The 20252-nt window shown below is 39.9% G+C and overlaps 1 protein-coding gene across 1 annotated transcript in view; it reads left to right on the forward strand.

Moving 5' to 3' along the window:
- The window catches only part of USH2A (usherin), a 396481-nt gene that overhangs the window by 232236 nt on the left and 143993 nt on the right, over nt 1–20252 (forward strand). The window contains exon 37 of the mRNA XM_036354768.1: nt 15365–15544. Coding sequence (XP_036210661.1) covers nt 15365–15544 — 180 coding nt within the window. The remainder of the gene's footprint in view (nt 1–15364; nt 15545–20252) is intronic.

A 20252-nucleotide genomic window follows, 5' to 3' on the forward strand; every position in this document is an offset into this window, starting at 1 on the left:
ATATAGATATCATATGTAACATAGCATACTCTTTTTGGAAGAAAGTATTTCATTGTCTCAAACCAGTTATTAAATAATCCATATTTTTCTCAATGGTTTGAGTTATCATCTTTAAATAGTTGCAGATTTCCACATTTACTTTATGTCTAGAAAGATCTATGCATTTATTTATATTATCATAGTATTTTAATGCCTATAACATCAAGTTCCCCTCTTTATTTTTAATTTACAGAATTTTTCTACCTAATTTTTGTATTTATTTTCTTTGAGGCAATATTGGTAAACTGAGACATCCCTCTAGAAGTCCTGATGCTAGTTTTATAAGGATGGGATTGGATTTATAGGTTAACTTAAGTAGAATTAATATCACTCGAATCAATAAGACAATTATACTTCACATGTTTTCTATCTCTCACAAGATCTTAGTGTTCTTCATATAGATCGAATACATTCTGTTAAATTTATTCACTGATATTGCATAAGTATATATAATTTTATGTAATTGTAAAGTATATATGTTGATAAGTCACTTAAAAGAGTTACTTTTTAAAATGACACAGAATTCACTCTCTAAAGAACGCCGTCTTTAGAAAGCCATACTTTCAAATGCTGATATTTAATGGGTGATATAATTGATATCATTTATCTAACCTCAACAAGCATCTGTGGCTATTTTGTTACTAGAATTTGTTATCATTTTCCCTATAGCACAGAAATTTCACCAGGTGGAAAATGATAACCTGATTAATTACGCTGTCAGCTAGTTTTTAATAAACTAAATCTGGGGTGTATAAAATGACACCAAAGTTGGTACCTCAAGGATCTCTGTCCCATATAATTTTCAAACAAATAGAGAAGATGACACAGTAAACCTAGTCCTGTCATTCTTGGGCGTGGGGCAAGAGAAAACCAGGTATGTTGGTGAGAGAAGTGAACAGAGCCAATCAGGGGAAGATTTGGGAAACCCTGGGCCTCGGTGATGAATTAGAATAACTTGAATATGAAAACATCATGAGAGAATGACCGCACAAACAAACGTGAATGGTAAAAAGTAACCGATCGCCCAACACACACCAGGGCCTCCTGGATTACAGTTTCCGCCTTTGCTTAATGTCTGCCGTAGAAGTCAGCATCAGCACTTGGTTGGGTGGGATTCCACCTGATTGGGAGCATCCTTTTCATTTTGAGGAGCATGTGATGCAAATTAGTTTTTTGTGGGGCCTGCAAGGGCCATTCACTGACCTGTAAGAAGTGCTTTGCCCAATGGCTCTCGAGGGTGAGTCACTCACCTTGCACAGATGAGCAGTCAGCTCCCGGGGACCCGTGTGCAGCATCCTCAGTGTTTTCTCTTCACCTCTGTGAATTAGCTAACACTTTCAGTTCAAGGGGACAGATAAATAAATGTTTCTTATGAGACATATCGGGTGTTCTTTTTTTAAAATAGCTGAAATGTGTACATTTAGGAATAAACACTAAAATAACTGACAGTATAGTAGTACAGATACGGCTTATGTGAAACTGTTTTAACGTAAATTTTTTAATGGGTAGGTGAAAATAATATGGGAATTTATGGTTTTATCATTTTATAAAGTTTCAAAAATAATTTCAGCTACAGCTGTAAAACCACCTAATTATCAAGAGGGGAAATAGAAAATAATATTATTAAGAGAAAAAGGAAGCATTCTGAGGTCCTATAGGATGTCTTCACAAGTGGCAGCCCCCATACTATTAGACTAAATTCTTTAGATTCTATACCAGGGGTGGGCAAACTTTTTGACTCGAGGGCCACAATGGGTTCTTAAACTGGACCGGAGGGCCGGAACAAAAGCATGGATGGAGTGTTTGTGTGAACTAATAGAAATTCAAAGTAAACATCATTACATAAAAGGGTACGGTCTTTTTTTTCAATAGTTTTATTCATTTCAAACGGGCCGGATCCGGCCCGTGGGCCGTAGTTTGCCCAGGGCTCTTCTATATACTGGTTCTGTTCTTAATAGGCAATGCGTCCTCTTTTTTATTTATTTATTTTTTTTTCTTGAGCGGTTGTGGTGGAGTCTTCTGCGAATCGTTTAATTCATCATTTTTCCTTTTGAAGGAGGGGAATGTCTGCCTGGCAACCTCAGAAGCAGAGAACCTAGGCTTGTCATTGGTCCTCTTCTTTTGAGGACCACTTATCCCAAGTTCCCAAACTTTTAGAAGGAAAGGTGAGAGAAGTACAGCCCTATCCCATTTTATTCCATCAAAACCCTATATATGAACATTGACGCTTGGTGAAAGTCTAAAGAAGCAGATAATAGTATTTCATGCACAAATGCGCCTCAAGCACGGCCATGGTAAAGGCAGTATCTGCAGTTCCCCACATTATACAGCTATTGGCCATGTGGGGTCTGTTAGAGAAACAGAAGACACTCAGTGAGTGTCGTGTTAGAAAGGTCTATTGGTTTTAGACAGTAGGCCTGGGCCTCTCTCCCTGACCGTTTCAGATGTTTTAAAATCAACACAAGAGATACTAGGAATGACGGCTGGTGGGGAAGTTATGTTCAGAACAAGTGTTCATATGAGAAGAAGCATTAAGCATAGAGGGGAAATAGGAAAATTACTTTTTTCCTATTTCTTTGGGAAATAGCAGATTTCTTTTCTGCTAAAAAGAAATTACATTTTAATTTACTTTTGTATGAAGTTTCTAGAGGTATAAATGCACGTACATATAAACACTCAGGAAATTTAAAGAACTCATTTTACACCGAGTTGGAAACCATTGCTGTATGGGTGAAAATTCAAATGGGCAGTAATAACATATATGACACTGCAAACATTTGGCTGCAGACTATTTACCCACTGAGAATATTGGCACTTCTGATTTTATATCATGCCATGGCCAATAAAGCTATAGAAATGTGTAATTAGGACATATTCTTCCACAAGAATGGAGTTAGGCATTAATTTATCAAACTTACTTAAGAGCTCATCTGTTCTCCACACTCACACAGCAGCTATTGAATTTGTGTCTCATTTCTAATTGGCTCTTTTCTTGACATAATGAGCAAGCCCAAACTCTGAGCTGTTGTGTGCGTGGAAGGAGCGAGGTGATGATGAAATGCAAATCCTGCCCCTGGCCCAGGCCACACACCAAAGTCAGGGCGTGGAGCCCACGGAGCCTTGAGAGCGCTGAGTTTCTGAGTTCTTGAGGCTAAAGGTCATGTTTCAGATGCTGCAGGAGCATCTTTGTGTAGGAATCTCTCCGTTCTACTTTCTATGAAAAGAGACTGTTGAATATAGTCTTACCTTTGGCTTTGGAAGACTTTGCATAGCTTTTATTTTTTCAATCAAATTCCTGTTTCAAAATGGGACGCATTTAAAGTATTTAAATATGCTCATATCATTTTCAAACCCACACCATGGCTGATTGGGGTTTTCTAGTTACATGCATGATGAAGGTCCCATGTGGATGCCAGTCCATGGAGCAGATATATCATATTTTATACCGGTAGTTGCATACCATGTACATACCCGCCAAGCGTTGGTTTTTGTATGCTCTGTCATGACAAGGGTTCAGTGCTCTCTGAGTAAATAGTCATTTTTTTGATGTTTCTAGATTGAAAGTATAACCATCATCCCCAAATGCCTGGATTTTGAGAAGGAGGTGGGTAGGTGTCAGCTATGAGTTAATATTAGACGAAAATGGAAGGGTGGACTCTGTAGAGAAATAGAAAAAAAAATTATCCTCTGGGCCCATCCTCTGAGACAGACCTACAGTGAGGGATTTCCCGGGATTCTCTGCTTCTCCTGTGGGGGGTCTCAGAAGATGGGCCTTTGTCACCGGATAGAGTGATGAGGGTCACAGACTGTTTTGGCTCCTTGGAAAGTACTGTTGGATGACTCTAACGTTACCATGCTGTATATATACCAAGAACAGCCCGCTGATGACTGATATCTCCTAACTTCTTATGAAGTTCTTATGATCATGGGGTTACTTTACTCAGTTAAAAAAAAACAGACACTGTCAAAATATGAAAGGATACATGCTAAAATACATCAAAATATTAATAAGATAATGATTATCTTGAAATTCAGATAATTGTAGATGTTTTCTTTACCCTCTCTGATACAGTCTTAAAATCTACCGCAAACAAGCATTCCTTTTATAATCAAGACAAAGAAGGAATGAAGGATGCCAAAAGAAAGCAAAACGAGGAGGCAGTTGGTAACTTGTGTCATCTTGCAGCAAAACTTTTAAGAAGGTTTTAGGAAACAGCAGACCTTAAACCTCCAACATCTAGGGAAAATTGGTAGCAAAAGACTTGACTTCATTTACATGCGGTGTTAAAAAATCTTGCCCCTCAACTTCTTTCAGAAGCCCAACCCCTTGTAATTACTGTTTATCATCTTGCTTTTCCTTAAATCCCTTACATTGAAAGTGGTTCACTTTCACTTTCTCCTAATCATTTATTTCTTTATAATAAGAGAGTCTCTTATTCTCTTTTTGATCTGTACGGTTTCCTATTAATGCCTTACTCTGTGTGCCTACATGGAAAACTTACATTAGAAAAATGATTATGCTGTAGTAATTACGGTGCCCTCAAACTGAATTAAATTATGTTTCATTGTAAATAGTAAAATGCATTAATATTTTTAAAAGCCTTTTTATGCCAGGGAGGATAAATAAAGTTACCTTCCTGTACATTCATTAAACACTGTGCCAGTCTAAGCTGAATTGACAGGGCTGATAACAAATCAGCTTATTCTTCCTTATGCTGGTCCCTCCCACGTGGTTCTGCCATGAGTTTTCTCAGGACTGTGACTCAAATGCAGTGCATGCAACAGAATCGGTGCTTCTACAAGTAACATCCCTTTCATTCTGTGTGAATGAACGTAGCCACATCTTGAAACAGTATGGTTTTCTTTAACCGATTTAAGATGAAAATGAACCTGCATTTAAGTGTAACTTCTAATATTCCCTTTAGTATACAGAAATTTAAATTCCCTGATATGCACATTAGAAAGTAAAAAGGAACAGTTGAAATTAATTTGGGATTATAGCTTATATAAACTAGCATACCCAAAATACTATCATTTCATCATGTAAACATAATCCTAAATTAACACTAGATGCCAACACTTTTTTCTTCATGAGTCTATGTGTACATTTTACACTTACAGAACACTTCCATTCAGTGACGATTTTTATCAGAAAGGCTTAATCCATGTTTAGACTTCATAAAGTTTTCAATTAAAACAGTAGATTCACATACAACGTATTTAAAAGTTTTCCAGTAACTAAAATCAGTGATCAGATTTTAAGTAAAATTAAATAAAATTAGAAGTTGGTGCCTTAGTTACACTAGCCCCCTTTCAAGTGCTCAAAAGCCACAAGTGGACAGTGGGGATGGTACTGGACAGCACAGGCTAGAACGAACGTGTGGATAAGATGCCAGCACCAGTGGGAAAGTCAGTGAATCAGTGCCAAACTTCTGGGAATGCTTTTCCTACCAGTTTTAAGGAACCCGAAATAACTAATTTTTTTTCCTCATTAAATTGGCTGGTTGGCTCAATTGGTAGAGTTGATCAATTGCTTTGGATTTATGTACAAATCATCTCATCTTTTTCTAGGTCCTTTCATTTTCTTTATGGCAAATATGTGTATCTACCTTACAAATTATGCTGAAAGCTATTTCCCTGGATGCCCCTGTCCTGGAGAGAACCCTGGATTTAACTCTTCCACCCTAAGTTTTGAGTAGAATAAAAAGCACCTATATCAAGGGGAAAAAATTAAGTGGAGTTAATGTGCTACCATATTTAGTTCTTGCTTTTCAGCTGTCTTATAAATCATGTAAATAAGCACTATAAACATTTATTGAGTGATTCCATACCACTCTGGACCTACAGGTCCATCATGCCTGATGACACATGGGAGTTGGCCCAGGACGGCTGGACGTATGTCACATGTCAAACGGTGCCTTCCATCAAATTCAGAGCCGTGTTTCTTTCCCAGCATCACTACATAGTATAATGGCACCTAGCGCTATCAGCGTTTCTGATATGACTTCTTTTGGCCAGCTCAGCATTCTTAAAAAAATAAATAGTTTTTCCCCTCTGTGATTGAAAGGGTTAAATACCACCAATTCATTAGTGCTCACAAAAGGATTTATTTTGTTCTCATAAATCAGTTTTATTCCACATTTTTATTATTCCCTTGAGTGAGCCACTCCAATGGAAATCAATACAAGTGTAAGTGACACAATCAATCTAGATATTTGATTATGGATTAGAGATTCCCCAGGTCTGCTTCTCGGCCAGTTTTCTCTCTGATCATTGCCCCGAAGAATTGAGTATTCTTATTGTCCTCTGTGAGTTATGAATATGTTTAGAAAAGCAGATAATCTTCATTGGCATCCTGACAATGGAAGCCCAAAGAATGAGCAAGAATGAAAAGATAAAGATGAAAATGTGTAACCATAACATTGTTAATTAACAATTCATATTTCTCAGTATTTTTCTTAAGATGAAGTAAATTTAAATAACTTACACTTTTCAAAAATTTATAAGGCTATAAACTGGAAACTTAAGATGCATTACGTAGGTGGTTGACTATTTCTCATGGCGGAGATGTTTCTGTTTTCACACTTTTATTTCATAGTAAACCACACTGACTGGTCTAGGTTAACTATATGAAAACAGTTAAGGTGGATGAAATGCCTTTGAAGGGATTCGAGCTGGCTCTTTTATTTCTATAACTAGAGGCCCAGCGCACGAATTCATGCATGGGTGGGGTCCCTCAGCCTCGCCAGAGATCGGGGCCAGTGGGGGCCGGCTGGCCGGGGGGAGGGACCATGGGAGGTTGGCTGGCCTGGGGAGGTTGGCTGTGGGAGCACACTGACCACCAGGGGGAAGCTCCTGCATTGAGTGTCTGCCCCCTGGTGGTCATTGCACATCATAGTGACCGGTCAACCAATCGTTCAGTCGACCAGTTGTAATGATTGCTTAGGCTTTTAGATATATAAATTATGCAGGCTGCAAAGGTACCATCTGAGGGATTTGGAGGAGAAAACAGTTCAAGTTTAAATTAGACCACAAAATTGATGAAGTTATTGCTCAAGAGGGCAACATTTATATATCAAGCCCTCTTTGTTTTATACACAAATGTGTATCTTATGATCCTTTATATACCAAATGCTTATTTGGGGACTCCTGGTACGGCATTATCATTCTCTTGCCTCTGGCTCTAGCCACCTGTTCTCGGTTCTCAATTTTTCCATAGGCACAATTAAACCTTGCTTGTAATTCATGTTGCTTCTGTTCAGAATAGACAGGATTTGGTATACTTATCTGGTTATTTTCTTCAAATAGATTCTGAGGCAATATTAAAATGGATTCTGTTTCTTAAAATTGATCCTAAGGCAGTAGATTCTGAGGTGTTTGCTTCTGTCTGCCAATATTTTCGCCATTGGCTTATTTTCACCAAGGTCTGGAGTAAGGGCGTTGGTTGTGTTTTTGGCAGATCACCTCTGGAAGTCTGAAAAAGTCTTTCAGAAGCAGCTGAGACAGTTGAAACATCCTTCTTTCACCCAAAGAGTCCTTCATTTCTTGGTTTGTTTGTTTATTTTACTAAGCCTAGAGGACAGCAGCTAACTGCATGGACTTCCATTTGCAGACTTCCTGGGCTTGTGGAATAAGGGACTACCTATAGCCTGTTTTCTTCCTGTTTCTTTCCTTTTCAGTAATTTGCATTTATAACCCCTGAATAATGAGAGACATTCCAAGCATTCATGACAATACAGGGCAGCGAGGTAGGGTAGGGTCATATCAATAAAGTGTTCTTTCCACATACCGTCCCACTCTTTTTTATATATATATATTTTATTGATCTTTTACAGAGAGGAAGGGAGAGAGATAGAGAGTTAGAAACATCGATGAGAGAGAAATATCGATCAGCTGCCTCCTGCACATCTCCTACTGGGGATGTGCCCGCAACCCAGGTCCCGGAATCGAACCTGGAACCTCTCAGTCCGCAAGCCGACGCTCTATCCACTGAGCCAAACCGGTTTCGGCCCCTGTCCCACTCTTTAAAAAGAGTTTACTCAAGAAAATCAATCCAGAAATTGGAAATGGCTGTCTTTATTGAGGAAGGCAGAATATTTTTAAGAGGCAGTCAGTGTAATCGTTTAATTCAAAGGCTGGCAAACTTTTTCTGTAAAGCCACAGCGTAAGCATTTTAGACTTGGCAGCCAATATGGCCTCTGCCATAACTTCTCAGTTGTACCAGGTAGCATGACAAAACCTGAAAGTGTAAGTGTCTGTTCTAATAAAACTTTATTTACAAGGACAGGCACCTGGCCAGATTGGGCCTGTCGGCTGTATTTAGTGGATTCCTGTTTTTTTACTATAATTTATTCATAAATTTCAATACAATGTACGTATTTTCTTTGGATATCTCAACCTTCTCAAGATTCTTTTGATTTTTAAAAAATTGTGCATACTAATTTAAAAATTCACGTCCTATAGAAAAATAATATTTACTAAAACCCCACTACCTGTAAATAACCCATGTTAACAAACGGTGAAGATTATTTCAGCCATTTCTCCATTTATAAGTGGTGTCTTGGGACTGAATGCAGCCAAGGACTATGTGAGCTGCCGGGGACCTGTCCCCAGTTGACCCCAGTCCCAGGCCACACTTGGTTTCCGCCCTTGGGGACCCTGAGCAATTCAGCCAGGCTCGGACTCCTGTCTCACAGGAACTATGAGATAAGAAATGCATGTTGTTTTGAGCTGCTAAGTTGGTGTTAGTACCAATACACAGGACTAGATAACTAGTATAAGATCACTGGTAGGGTCACCAGCAAAACATGGGGTAATTGTCACCCAAATACTGGGTCCCCACATGGCTGTTCTCCTTTAATGGAGGACCTGTTTTTAGAAAGTCAAGTGAAAATGATGCACATTTCATACTAACAGGTGACTCTGCTCTGAGGTCTCTTGTGGTTATTGAGTTATGCGTTTGATCACAGCAATGCCAAGGGCTCAGCACATTCAGTAGGTTCAGCAAGACTTAGCCACAGCTCACAGGAAACAGCATCTTCTGTTAGTCATGTTCATGTCCAATGTGCAGTTTGGAAGCTAGAGCCCACGTACCCTGGGGACATATTTACCCAAAAAGCTCTTAACTGATTGAGGTAAGGGCAGTCGTTTGTTCATTTGGAAAAATAACACTTTGTCGAAATGGGGGGAAACATAAGTAAAAGTCAAAGCAAATCTGACTTGTCATCATATAGCATACTTGATGAAAATGGACGATACTCCCCTAATTTACCCCTGCATAATAAATCTCTGAACTCACTCTGTGTACACTGTGTCCATGTAATTATTTTTCTGATGTTAATAAAATGAGATTTATTTAGGAAAATCAAACTGGCCGTGGTGCATGGAACAAAGTTGGTGAAAAGAAACGTGCTCTAAAGGACTTGTAAAAACGATCCTTAAATTTTTTTAAAAAAGAGTGATTGTGCCACGCGCGGGATGCTGTGGCTCACACGTTACAAAGTCAGAACAAAGCCATACGTAAGACCCCCAGAGCTGATAGCTGACCCTGCTCCTGCCTAGAGGAGCAGCGTTTCTGAAGCCTCTCTTGTTGAGGCGATGAAATATTCCAAGTATTTACTAGTATCCCCTGAACTGCAGTTGTCATTCCAGCAGGATGACCACTTTAAAGAGGAATCAAAAAACTGCAGCTTTTACTAGATGACAACTAATTAACAACCACATTAGAGTAATTGCCATAATGGTGAGAAATACGATGCCTTAATAGAGCACTGTCCTTCCATTGCCCTAAGTGGATCACAGGTTACTTCTTTCTCTTTCAGAAGGCGCTGTGGGGATGACAGCTACGCAGGTATCTGTCTGTAAATATTTTCTACGTTGGCAAAAATTGAAGGCCAGCAATAGGTCCCTTTAACTGTGTATTAACTTAAGCAAACACCCGACACCTTCCACATCTCTCCCAAAGTGAGATCTGTGAGAATAATGGAGTTTGGAGGACACGCTTGCCTGTTGGGTAATGTAATTTGAAATGATATCCTTAGAAAGAATAAATAAAAGTAACTTAAATATTAATGTGCTATCTAAGAGGATCTAGAATTCTTAGCTCAACATGAAAGGCCTCTGTTGCCATTTGATGTCTTTTGATTTCAGTATTGGCAGGACTTTGGGATAGGGAGGTAGAGCTGAACACCGTGAAAATTGAGACCTCAGCGCAGGGAAAACCCAGCTTCTTCTTTGTACGGCAAGAAGTGGGGGAATTAGTCAATGCCTTTTCTACCTGCAGGTGTAATTGGATTCAGAAAAAGGCTAACTTAAAGCAGGACCAGGTCTGACATGGAAAATCTTCACACGGTAACAAGAATCAGTTTGGTTTGTTCGCTGTCATTTCTCATTACCGTCTTTGTCAGGAGAACGGGTTCGTGTTGTGCCATTTTCTGTTCTTGTTACAATCTTTGTCACATGAATAAGATATCAGGATGTTAATGCCTGGCGTACAGCCTTCCGTGGCTGATGATACTGTACAAGACTGTGCTGACCTTTGCAGTATTACCTATTCTGATTGGTTGTTCATGACACCTCTTTCCCACGAGTTAATAAGGCTGTAAAAAGATAGAGAACGGAAATGGCCAGCCAGTCAAATTACAGAATATTGAAAAGGTCAGAGCAGTGCAGCACGGAGGGAAAAAATTACGGAATATATGGTGCATTAAAATTCTTGTGACAATGATTAGAACAAGAATGGGAAAGCAAACCCACTTATGTATTTCAGTCTAGAGGACCCAACAAGATTATATTCCCGGGATACACATCATTTACGCATCCCTGACTCATACATGGGAAAATATCTACTTATGCTGATTTTTGCCTGAAAAATAATAGTGTATGTCCTAATGTTCAATCATTGAGAATGCTAACAGTAAGGTTTTCAGTCTTCAAAGTGGGCATTGATGTTAACATTTTAGTATGGCTTCCTGTTTGAAGCTAAAGGGAAAAGGGTTCTTGTGAGTGAAATCCACAGGACAGAAGGTTTATTTTGGTTGTTTCTTCATTAAACACTTGTTCATTCACTATAAAATAGAAAAGTAGGAATGCATGAATTAACCTTTTAGAAAATTCTTTAGAATGTGGAATACCCTGAAACACTTTCTAGTTTATTTAAAAATTTTAAATGAGCTTGCCCGGTGTGGCATGGCTCAATGGTTGAGCATCAACCCATGAACGGGAGGTCACAGTTCAATTCCCATTGAGGCATATGTCCAGATTGCAGGCTCAATCCCCAGTAGGGGGCGTGCAGGAGGCAGCCAATCAATGATCCTCTGTCACCAATGTTTCTATCTCTCTCTCCCTCTCTCTTCCTCTCTGAAATCAATAAAAACTGTATTTTCTAAAAGGGTTGGAAGAGAGGAACTCCATCTAAGATGCCCAGCTCCTGGGGGCAGGGTGATGGAGAACTGTGGACCAAGAACACACAAGCTTAAACAGGCCTGCACCATCCACTTATACTCACAAATAGGGCCCGCGCCGAGGCCCACCAGACAGGAAGGCTCACCTGCGATAGGAAATGCTTATCGCTTCAGCGTTTCCAGCCTGATTCTTGAGGCTGAACCAAGGGGACTGCATTTTCCAGGCCACTGGAGACACAGTAGTTGCAGTGAAAAGTGACAAAGCACAGTCTCTATAGAGCGGGGATTAGAGGACTTCAGTTGTAAGAATTTTCCCCAATACCTAGGGGCCCACAATGGTCAAGTTCAAAGGAAGAAAGAGAGGGCAGGGAGAATGAAGCGAAAGAAAAGCCAAAATTGTGGATCCTGATTTGTTTGTTTTAGTCTCTAGGTTCTATAATGGGGATTCATAAGTTTACTTTAAAACATCTCAATAGTGTTAATTTATCTTTATTGTTGAAAGTATTACAGACGTCCCTCCCGCACCCCCGTTAGCCCCCTCCACGCCACTCGCTCCCCCGCTCCAGGCCCTCACTGCCCTATTGTCTGTGTCCGTGGACAATGCATCTATGCATCCAAGTTCTTTGGTTGATCTCTCCCTGCGCCCCCTTCCCTCTGAAATACTTCAGTCTGTTACATGCTTCATGTCTCTGGTTGGTTAGTTTACTTTGTTCATTAGATTCCACATATGAGTGAGATCATGTGATGCTTGTCTTTCTCTGTTTGGCCTGTTTCACTTGGCATAATACTCGGTTTTGGTTTTAAATCTGGCCGTGTGAGCTTCCTGGACAGTTGAAATCCGGTCAGTGGCTCCAGGTCTGTGAATTGAGCTGCATGTGGCACTCGCTCAGCTGTGTGGCTCCCGGATATGTACAAGTTCTTTTTTGAGCTGAACAAAATGGTTTATGTAATTGCATACTTCTCATAATTATTGAGTAATTACATACTTCTTATAATTACTGAGTAATCATTGTTCTATTACTAGAACTTAATGTTACAACTAATTGTATAATTACCACATATTAATGTTATCTGGGAAACTTAGAATAAAGTGGTACTTAATATATTTTCCCTTGCTCTGCCATTTCCAAAGCTAGTAATAGTGTTTGTTTTACAGCTAGAAATCCGCTTCAAAAATCAACAAAATGCAAGGGGGGGGTGAAATATATTTATTTATTATATTTATTCATATTTAATATATTTATGCATTAATTTTTCATTTGCACCTAGCTCAAAATTTGTAAAATTGTATTATCTTGGCTTAATTTCAGAATTTTCATTATTGGTTTGAAATTTTCAATCCTTTGAAAGATGTACGCAGTTCTACCCTTCAGAGGCAATCGGACTTCTGCCTGGGTCTTATGGGATAAGCTGGCCTTTTTGATATTTTGTAACCAGGCATGTGACAACAGCAGTAGTTTGGGCTGTAACAGAAAAGGCTTCCACAGAACTAGACACTATGGGAACTTAAGGCGGCCTTTGGATGTGGCTCATTGTCTAAGTCATTTTCTTAGACAGTGCTTAGAAGTGATGCACATTTAATCTTATCCAGGTCTCTGGAATGCCGGAACTGTCTGATGCATTTTGAGCATCCAATATAATAAAAGGGTAATATGCAAATTGACCAAATGGCAGAACGACTGGAACGAACACGGCTTCTCGCCCTAGCCGCCTCTGCCCCCGATGGTCCCATGGGGCAGGCCAGCTGAACCCCACCAGTGCATGAATTCGTGCACCAGGCCTCTAGGCCTATATATTAAAACCCTAATATACAAATAAACCGAATAGCAGAACAACCGGTTGCTATGATGCGCACTGACCACCAGGGGGCAGTTTACTGCATTGAGCATCTGCCTTCCACCCCAGAGGGAGGCGACTGGCAGCAGCAGCGGGGCAGTTGGGGGGCGGGGCCGACTGGTGAGTGGGTGGGGCTGGCCAGGGGGGGCCACCAATCGCCCCACCCACCAGTCACCCGACAGATCGGCCCTGATCACTGGCCAGTCCTAGGGACCATACCCTATATATTGGGAACAGTCTCTTAGATTTAAAAAATAAAACCTGTCAAGGCTACTCTAACACCAAAAATACAGGATGATGCAGCGATGACATGCATGGACTCTGGCTTGCACATTTTGTGGTCAGCCCTGATTCTGACACTTATAACTGTGTGACAAATCCAATTATTTAACTTCTCTCTGCTTCAGTTTTTCCACCCATAAGATGGGGAAAATGGTACTACTGCCTCAGAAGGATCATGTTATGAACTACTTTTTATAATCAGGGCAAAATAATGTAGCTGCCCTTATAGCAGCAAGATTTCTTTCACCTGTATGAAAAGTATGGTTACTGGTGCATGCAGCATCCCAGATTGCGAGAGGGATGTCCCACTGCCAGCAGTAGGGTGCAGGCCTGGCTGAGGGACACACTCCCCTCCCCCAGTGCACGAGTTTTGTGCACTGGGCCTCTGGTATTGTTATAATCACCTAGTAGAGTCCCTTCCCTGCATGCATTTGGAGCTCAGTCATCTTTGGCCAAAGCAAGTGGACTAGTTGTGAGAAACCTATGGGGGCTAATAATATAGCACGATTTGGAAGTGTCTTTTTAGAGCGTCCTGATGTTATCAAAGGCTGCCTGGCAGGTTTCAGGACTTCCTGCTAATGTATGTTGTGCATATGTACCTGGGAGTTGTCTATTTCCATATTAGGAAATTAAAAGCATTGCCAAGCTGTGAATATGTCTTCATCCTGTTTCACAAAAAATGAATAGGAATTATTTCCATGTTTTAGCCCATCGGTACCGTATATTCTCTTTGGGGAATATTGAAGGTAAATATAATAAGCAATTGGGCAATGGAAGAAGGTTCTTTGAAGTAAATATTACTGTTCTTAATGGTTATTTGTTGTGTGTGTTGTGTGTTTAAGAGTAATTATAACTAAATTTTACTGAAATTAAGCAATCTCTAGAAAAATTGGCCTCTAGTGAACTTCTCAGGAAAGTACGCAGCATTGAAAGTGAAATAAATGTTATAGTGCAGTTTTAGGTCTGAGTTCTCACTCCTTTAACCTTGAGCATCACCCGGCTGCATAGGCGAGGAGATGAAACACTGTGTCAGACAGCAGGACAGCCCTACATCCCAGACACGCTGAGATTTGAGGATGGGTCTGCCAAAGGCTCGGAAGGAAGGGTGGTGGTGGGACCCGGGGAGGACGCATCAGGACGCATTCGATGCAGCCAGGCAGCCCCGCTTTCTCAGGGAGCTGAGAAATGGATCCCCAGATTAAAATGGACACAGATGACTTCCCTTCCCCAGCTGCTTCTCAGGATGTTCTGACCGGTTGTGATGTAAACAGGCATTGGATGGAAAGCCGTTGACCAGTCTGTCAAGCAAAATGAGCAGAAATTACACCCGTTGTTGATAAATACCATTTCTTACATATATTTGACTGCGCTATTCATATCCAGAACTCTTCTATTTGGGAGAAAACGAGTGATTTCCTCCCAGTCTGTGCATCACAGAAAATTCAAGTATTTGAGAAACCCTGAAACAAGTGTAAATGATTCATCAATTGGTCAGTTTACATGTCAGCACAGGGTATTTACTGTTATGCATGATCATTGTGATGTGGCTTTCTGCTATCTTAGAGTGTCAGTCCAGAGACTTTAATCCCTGTGATGAGTGAATTAGAAAAAATAATGTTATCTCAGGTAACATTTTTTTTTTTCATAACAGGAAAGTGAATAAAGGCACGTGGGATGCCTCTTACGGTGGTGACAGTATAGTTCCGTTTAGTATTGGATATTTAGGAACCCCAGAAATACTTAAATAATAGCAGGAGAGAATCCTTAGGTACGTACTCACTTTAATACGTTTCCTTTTTATTCAGCAGCTAATAACTACACTCTTCTGAATGGCACACGCCTCGTGCACCATGGTGAAGAGACCAACATATGGGTGCCCGTCGACGGGCTGGTTCCTTTTACTAATTATACGGTGGAAGTGAATGCCTCAAACACCAGGGGCAGCCTGACAAGTGAGCCTGCAGCGGTTGTGATGCCCCCGGGGGGTAAGTCCGTGAACAGCCTTGACTGTCAGGACGTGTGTACGTCTCCACTGATCACCTTGTATAAATCTCTACTGTGAGATTTCGGTTTCTTTTAGAACTAGGGGCTCACTGGTATTACTGATTGGTTTATTGGTGCTTGTTTTGTTTTATTGAGACCCTGATATTGATATTATTTTATTGTTTTGTTGAAACTGCTTTCATCTCACACCGTGTGTGTGTGTATGTGTGTATGTGTAGGTTCACATCCCCCCCCCACACACACATATCTCTTGCTCTATACATGTTTAAAAGATTGGGAAAATTTTGGGGGGGTTTGAGACTATTTCTATTCAAAATTCATATTTTTCATTTGAGCTTTAAATTTCTAACACAAGTAGTTCTTGTCCCCGGTTTTTTGAAGAACTAATTTAGATGTATATCTAAAGCTTTTCTATTTGGCAAAAATGGGACAGTGTGTAGGTACTAGGATAGGAAAACTCTACTCGCATCACTGGGAAAACACCTTTAAATGTCATGTCTTAATGATGAGAGTTCAGTATTATCACTTTCATGTGTGAAATGTGACACCATCTGTTTTTTTTTTAAAGAAAAAGGACCTAACTTATTCAGAATTGTTTTGATGTGCAGTAGATTCTACCCTGTTTTAATTAATTGTTTTTAAATATTTTTTTATTGATTTCAGAGAGTAAGGGAGAGGGAGAGAGAGATAGAAACATCAATGATAAGAGAGAATCATTGATTGGCTTCCTCCTGCACACAACCCTCCTGCTGCCACTGGGCATTGAGCCCACAACAAGGGCATGTGCCTTCACCTGGAATTGAACCGTGACCTTCTGGTTCATAGGTTGATATCAGCTGAACTACTAAGCCACCTTGGCCGGGCTATTTTAATTATTTTGGGGGCTCTATACTCAGAAGAAAACTCGTTCTTACAATTGACAGGAATAGCCTTTGAATAGAAAGTGTGTCTCAGAATAGAAAGAGAATGATCTGAGCTGTGTGTTCAGGAATGTATGTTTCTGAAAACATTAAAGGACAAGGGCCTCAAGACACCACTGTCTGTCTCATAACCCAGGTCTGGGAACCACTGTGTTCTGGACTGAGGGGCAATGTCATTGTCCTGTTAATGGGAATGTATAGGGGTGGGACCATCCCTCACAATGAGTACAAAAGCTAGGAAGGCCTCCTCGCCAGAGGAAAATAAGGGATTCCTACCATTCTGTGGAAGCCCTGTAGAAAAAATGCATTACCCGCCGCGTCATGAGAACAGCGCACTGCTATCCACCTTTTATGACATGATGGAATGGATGAAGGAAGGTTTCCTGAAGTACTTGGAACTCTAAATGGCAGAAGCCCTGTTGTTTAAGAAAAGAATGCTTGAAAGAGACTTTGGGGGGTGATCGACTCAGGCAGCCTCATGTTTCATGAACCCATAATAAAAATGGAAATTGGAGTTCGATAGGTGCTTCTTGAAGAAGTGAGACCAAAGAAAGAAACCTGGGGTATTTATAGCTTCCTCTTTAAACTCTAACCCAACGTGCTGAGAAGGATAGAAAACTGTGATGACTCTATACCTCAGTGTGTGATATCTTCTATTCACAGTGAGGAATTAAAGAGTAGTTAGTGCTTTAAGAGAGATTTTTAAGTTACATAGTAATATCCTCTTAACAGGATATATGGAATATTTAATGTCATATCTTCATTTTATGACATTTACACAGACTTAGTTTGTAATTTACATCAGTTTATATTGCATACACAAAATAGGGCTAATTTTATCAATTGTTTATGTGTTTGAGAATGTGTGGTCTAATATCCTATAATATTTTTTAATTTCTTTATTGATTATTACATATGTGTCCTTATTCCCCACATTCCTCCCCATTCCTCCCGCTCATGGCCTCACCCCCCTATTGTCTGTGTTCATTGGTTAGGCCTCTATGCTTGCATATAAGTCCTTTTGGTTGATCTATCCTGTAATATTTATGTGCATGTATATGTGTATATATAGGGTATCCCAAAAAAATGCATTGCGACTTTAAAAGATGATAGCTCAATTGTTGTTTCTTTTGTTTCATATTTAACTCATTGGAATTAATAATGAGTTAAAAGTGTGTGTACATTTTCTTGGGATACCCTGTATACATACACAAACACACACACACGCGCGCGCACGCACACACGTACACACATGCTCATAAATACACACAGAATTCAGTTAGACATAACAAGCTTCTATTGCTGACTCAGTGCACATGGTGTGAATATATCTGTCTGGGTTAAGTAAAGGGGCTAATATTCTGTGGTCAGGACGAAACTAAAATACTGTTTATGGTGGAATAGAACTGAACTTCCCGGCTTGGCTTCGCCCCTGTCCTGTGAATGCCTGCCTCCATCATTATCACTGTAGGTCCATGTACTATAGATCCGCACTCCCTGGGCACGATGCGGTCATTCACTTTGTCTCAGAAATCCAGGATTTGAGAGATGGCCTTCAGCAGAAGAGGACGCGAAATATCTTCAAAGACAGACAGGGATTCCCTCAAGTTTATGGCAGCCATTAGGCCCGTACTTTTCTTTCCCCTTTATTAGATTGTTGTTGATTACAATTAGGGAACTTATAGCTTTGAAATTATCTTTTTTATGACCTTGTGGCAGTTTAAAGGTGATACCTCATTGATTAAATAGGTTTTAGTTCATGCTTCCTTTTACTTAATGACCTGAAAACATATTATCCTGATTTACACATAAAATCATGCTGAAAAGCATGTGGCATTCACGAGAATATGTGTGTGTAAGTAGAATTAAATTAGTACTGAGAGTTATTAAAGAAATCTTCCATGCCTTTGTCCAGTGAACTGTGTTTCAAACCGAAATGAATAACAAATGAACCGAAATGTACAGAAGCGAACCAACTTATGGGCAGAGAAGGCTCTATATGCTATTTACTTTTCATTACATTCGGGTTGTTATCATTATTGCCATTTACTTGGTTTCAGTATTAGATCTCTTTTATGGTGATGTTGAGTTCCTACCGTCTTGCTATGTTGGATTATGCATGATTTGTAATGATTATACTCTTAGCCATGCTATCTTCTCCGTGTAGTTTAAAACATAATAGAAGGTGTGGGTAAAACAAAAATGCTGATTTTTTTTTTTTTAATCAAAGGGTTGCTATCAAACATAGCCCGGAAAACCTCCTTTACTCCCTGGATCTGGCCAGATCCTACTCACTTGTTTAGGTGTCAACTTAGAAATGGGTCCATCCGAAAGTCATCTTTCACTAAGCGAGGCAGGGATGGGGCCAGTCTGTGCCCCGTGGTCGAATCACATGTTATTGAGGTACCTGTCTGGCCAGTCACAGATCACAGGATCCTACACAACAGGGGCCATTTCTTATCTGCATGTTTATCTTCAGCACCTAGACCAACCCTGACACATGGTAGGTGTATGACGAACAGTTGGTGAGAGAATGAATAAATGAATTAGTTGCGAGAGCTTAATTACCAGATTTAGATGGAAGAGTGTCATTGGTCAGGCCTGCCCAGGCCTCATGGTCTCCCTGAGCGACCTTATATTTATCAAGCTGCGGAAAACATGGCCAGCTCAGCACACTGTCATCCAGTGTAGGAAGGCTTAGCCATCAGATGCTAGGGGACCAGGCTGTCAGGAGGGCAGGGGTATGGAAGGTAAGAATACTCTCAAATTGCATTAGCTCCTCATGCTGGGAAGCCTTCCCCATAGTGGTTACTTCTCTTAACACTAGCATAGGGTGAAACAAGATGAACAGACCTTGGTTTGTATAGAAATTTAGAAAAGGAGAGAGAAAGGGACATGGTAGGAAACATTTTATGCTTGTATATCATTAGCCAGTTGTTGGTTATGAAACATATTTGATAATAGCTTTCTGTATTTTTCTAATGAGAAGAAATATAATTAATGTACTATTTCTTATATACCAGTGATACCGCAATAAATCCAGGCTTTAAAAAAAAATGAAAGTTCAACAATATCTAATGTCACAGTCTATTTGATTCTATCAGATCTTCCTGTTTTACTTTGGACCCCCCACGCCCACCCTGAGAGAGAGAGAGAGAGAGAGAGAGAGAGAAACATGATTAAACAGTCTGATGATCATGGGTTATTTTGAAGATGGGAATGAAGGAAAGTGAAATCATGAAACCAGTAGCTCAGCACACATATAGTGAGTGGCACATCACAAATAGCACACATTGTTTATTTTTAAAAATTCATTTGAAATATGTTTTGGGACGCTGGAGGAGACGTTTTCTTTCCCCAGGTCTGTGTATTCAGGTTTTGGTATTTCTACAATAGCTATATTTTTAGGTTGTTTGTAATAATATAATGTTCCTAGTTAGCACTAAGATCCTCTTAAAAATGAAGAATATACTAAAACTGAGCTCTTGAATAGCATTATGGCGCGGGTTCAAGAGTTCTAGGAAAAGAATTTTAAAAAAATAAAAACGGAATCCAAATGTTAATCCATAAATATGAAACTTTCCTGTGACCTTTACCCCGTCAAGGTCCGAAGTTACTAATGGGGTTAGGATTTCAACTCTTAATGGGGGCTCTCGGTGCATTAGTGTTTTGCATGCATGGAATTCAGCATTCGGTTTAATAAGTGGTTGACATTGGTGATGTCCCTTAATTTGCTTAAATCTAATTGGCTCTTTTATCAGTCAAACCT

The sequence above is a fragment of the Myotis myotis genome, unplaced genomic scaffold (genome assembly GCF_014108235.1).
Source record: "Myotis myotis isolate mMyoMyo1 unplaced genomic scaffold, mMyoMyo1.p scaffold_m19_p_21, whole genome shotgun sequence".
Lineage (NCBI taxonomy): Eukaryota > Metazoa > Chordata > Mammalia > Chiroptera > Vespertilionidae > Myotis > Myotis myotis.